Source organism: Neoarius graeffei, chromosome 5 (genome assembly GCF_027579695.1).
Source record: "Neoarius graeffei isolate fNeoGra1 chromosome 5, fNeoGra1.pri, whole genome shotgun sequence".
Taxonomy (NCBI): domain Eukaryota; kingdom Metazoa; phylum Chordata; class Actinopteri; order Siluriformes; family Ariidae; genus Neoarius; species Neoarius graeffei.
The window spans coordinates 114,482,037-114,486,250 of record NC_083573.1 but is presented as its reverse complement, the minus strand read 5'-3'; the positions used below and the strand labels follow the sequence as shown (position 1 = coordinate 114,486,250).

Genomic DNA, 4,214 nt, shown 5'->3' with positions numbered 1-4,214 from the left:
AGCTGGTTGCATAAGTGTGAACACCCTTAAACTAAAACTTTGTTGAAGCACCTTTTGATTTAATTACAGCATTCAGTCTTTTTGGGTCGGAGTCTATCAGCCTGCCAGATCTAGACTTGGCAATATTTGCCCACTCTTCCTTGCAAAAGCGTTCCAAATATGTCAGATTGTGAGGGCATATCTTGTGCACAGCCCTCTTCAGGTCACCCCACAGATTTTCAACTGGATTTAGGTCTGGGTTCTGGCTGGGCTATTTCAAAACTTTTTTGAGGTCACTGTCATGCTGAAAGATGAAATTCCTCTTCATCTTCAGTTTTTTAGCAGACACCTGAAGGTTTTGGGTCAAAATTGACTGGTATTTAGAACTTTTCATAAGTCTCTCCACCTTGACTAAAGCCCTTGTTCCAGCTGAAGAAAAACAACCCCAAAACATGCTGCTGCCACCACCATGCTTCACCGTGGATATGATGTTCTTTTGGTGATGTGCAGTGTTGTTTTTGCACCAAACATACCTTTTGGAATTGTGGCCAAAAAGTTCAACCTTGGTTTCATCAGATCATAAAACATTTTTCCACATGCTTTTGGGAGAGTTGATGTATGTTTTTTTTTTTTTTGCTAAATTTGGCCAGGCTTGGATGTTTTTCTTTGACCCAACCCCATAGTCCAGACATATGGAGAATACAGGAGATTGTTGTCCCATGTAGTACAAAACCAGTACTTGCCAGAAATTCCTGTAGCTTCCTGTAGGGTGGGCTTCAAAAACCAGCTCATATATGATTCAATATTATAAATTACAATACAACGATACCAGAATAGGAGTCAGAGGGAGACAATGAGACTGACAGAGAAAGTGAGACAGGCATACAGACAGAGAGTGAAAAAGGTTCTGACCTTTGATGTTACTAGTGTATGTGTGGTTCGGGGGAAGACTATACGGAGCCTGTGGGATTGGGGGATTTGGAATCTGATCTCCTTCCATCTGTGTATGAAGAATTGATAAAGAAACATTATTAGCACACACACATACACACATGGATGTGCACACACACACACACACACACACACACACACACACACACACACACACACACACACACACACACACACCTATACAGAGGGGTCCATAAGATTGAAAGCATAAGTGAAAATGCTTCTATTTTGTGTTCCTTTCTCATTCAATACAGCAATTTTCATTACAGATTATACAGCTGTATTAGTGACAAAAACTAGAGTGAAAAATATAATCTTTGAAATATTTACATGAATTTCAGTTTTTCTTAAAAAACTGTGTATTTCTAAGTTTGAATGAAAAAAAATCTCAGATTTTCAATGTGGACTCAGACTTTAGATAGTAGAAATATAAATCTAGCGCTTAGTCAGTAAAAATATTTTGTTTTTTTAACCTACAAGATTTCAGAAATGTTATTTTGGTGAACAAACATTTATCAGTGTGTTGTATAAATAAATTTGCCTTGACATATCAATAGGTCATCATTTTAAAACTAAACCAAATTTGTATATATATATATATATATATATATATATATATATATATATATATATATATATATATGTGTGTGTGTGTGTGTGTGTGTGTGTGTGTGTGTGTTCCTGATATGCAGTGGTTAGTACCGAACAAAAGTGGTCCAAGGAAGGACAACTGGTGAACCAGCTACAGGGTCATGGGCGTCGAAGGCTCACTGATTTGCATGGGGCTAGAAGGCTAGCCCATATGGTCCAATCCCAAAGAAGAGCTACTGTAGCACAAATTGCTATAAAAATGAATGCTGACATCTTTCTGTTTGAGAAAGCATTAACTTTTTCAACAGTTTGTGCTACAGTAGCTCTTTTGTGGGATTCTATGTAATAATGTTTCACTGTAGTTAAAATAAGTTCTTATATGTTAATAATTACAATAAAATTAATTAAAATTAGACCATAATTTATAGTTTAATATAAACCTTAATATATTGTATAAATATTAATATTATAGTATAAATATTTGGGTTTTTTTTACAAATTACAGTTATGACTATAATCATATACCGTAGCCTAAATAATTTTTGCCACCCTCAAAGAAAATATGTATCGAGATCAAGTTGTAAAATCAGCTATTAAATGCCACATCTGAAGACCTTCAGTTTATTTGGCAAAGAAATGAAACTAAAATCTTGAGGTGGACCAGTGATGCTCATTTTTGTGACTTTTATGAAGATTGATCGTAGGGTTGAGTGAAATGGCAAAATATCATATCACATTTCTCACAGAAATTTCTACCATACATGATGTGTGTCATGACATAAAGGTTTGCTAACAAATCCCCACCAATACAATACTGTTGTATTTAAAATAAAACTTGTTTGATACTTTATTCAATGTCTACATGAATACATTTATTTTATTTTTTCATATTTTTAAAAAACATGTTATTTATAACACTGAAAGAGGAAAAATGGAAAAAAAAATCTGTAAAAAATGATCATTTTACAATTTCAAAGTTTATGTACAAAATTTAAACAATTAAAATTATTATTTACAAAAAGCATTTCATAGTGCTTTAAAAATGACAATTATTTAAAACAGTAAAAGATTAGATATCAGAAAAAGAAATGGCCAATGAAAATAGCATTACATTTTAAAAGGTTTAAACATAACACCCCGCAACCCTGAGGGATAAGTGGTATAGATAATGGATGGAAGGATGGACAGAATATAAAACATTAAAAGATATATGATTAATGAATAGCTAATTAAAATGTAATTCAAAACTAAATAAAATATGAAAATAGAAAATGGTAGACAGAGGGGTGAGTCCTTACAGTCTGAGCCTCAGAAGACTCTTGCATGGAGCCTTACTAAATAAGAACATGTTTAATGTCGAAAAATTATATTGTGTTAAAATATAGCAAAGCCCCCCTATGTCCCCAAACCGAGTGTTTATGAGAAACAACAACAACAAAACTAATAAACAAACAAAAAAAAACCCTGACTGTATGTGTTGCTCATTTTGATGAAGGGTGTCAACATTTATGAAGAACTTTAAAGTAGAATTTCATCTTGATCTGTAGTGTGCGTGCGTGTGTGTAAAGCTGTGTAATGCATATAATGCATATAATGAATTCATATAACACACACACACGCACATACAGTAGCACGTAATCATTTCTCACCATACACACTGTTCAGACAAACCAAAAATATCTACACACACACACACACACACACACACACAAGTTAAAAAACCATACCGTATTTTGATTCCTGCTCATTTCTCAGACTATTCTTCAAACAGTCCAAATTTCTCTCTTGTTCTCTCTGTCACTCTCTCTCTCTCTCTCTCTCTCTCTCTCTCTCTCTCACCTGATGCCCCACCCCTCTGTCACACCTTCTCTGGTTATGCAGGAACAGGTACAGCAGGTTTTTTCACCCTGTCTCCCTCTCTGTTTCTGTGTGTGTGTGAGTGTGAGAAAGAGAGAGAGAGAGAGAGAGAGAGAGAGAGAGAGAAATTACTGACAGGTTGGTTCAGTAGCATGACCAGAAATGTGATACCACACACCTTCATGCTGAATGAGCTCCACTTCACAAACACACACACAGACACACACACACACACACGTAAACACAGTTACAAAAGTAGGGCATTTCATTTAACTGATCAGATGGTGAACACACTCTTGGTAATAATAATAAGTAACATTTATATAGCTTTGGTTCCAAAGCTGCTTCTCTAACCATTAGGCCATGACTTCCCCAAATGCAAGTTCACGTTACATAGGAGGGAAAAGTGGTATCACCAAAGATGATACTAATTTATTTCTTTACTCTGGAGCTCTGGGGTGTAAAATTAACAAGCATCCATGTACCTTTTGTCCACTTGGTTCAGTCCTTGCTTGTGCCAACTTATTCATCACAAAGCAGTTTACAGAAATACAGAAATCAAAGTCAAAGCAAAATGTATTGTCATTTAGACCATACAACAAGTAATGCAAAGCAGAATGAAATTGTGTTTCTCCTAGCTGCATGTGCAGTGAAATATATAGCAGACATAAATAGACAAACTAAGACCTCATAAATATTACACCTGTTACTTCTTAGCAATTGCAGTCTTTAGGCAATACAAAGATGAACGTCCACAAGCATCTTCAGGGTGTCTGTGTGATACCATCCACAGTCAACTTAGGGCAATCTGTAGGCTGTCCATGTGGGGCCATTCT

The 4,214-nt window shown here is 35.4% G+C and overlaps 1 protein-coding gene across 1 annotated transcript in view; it reads right to left on the bottom strand.

Annotated features, from left to right (window-relative positions):
- eps8l1b (eps8 like 1b) overlaps positions 1-3,371 on the bottom strand; it is a 101,830-nt gene extending 98,459 nt beyond the window's left edge. The window contains exons 1-2 of the mRNA XM_060922800.1: positions 3,249-3,371; positions 892-979 (exon numbers count right to left, since the gene is read on the bottom strand). Coding sequence (XP_060778783.1) covers positions 892-979; positions 3,249-3,269 — 109 coding nt within the window. The 5' untranslated portion in view covers positions 3,270-3,371. The remainder of the gene's footprint in view (positions 1-891; positions 980-3,248) is intronic.
- Between the last annotated feature and the right edge of the window lie 843 nt (positions 3,372-4,214).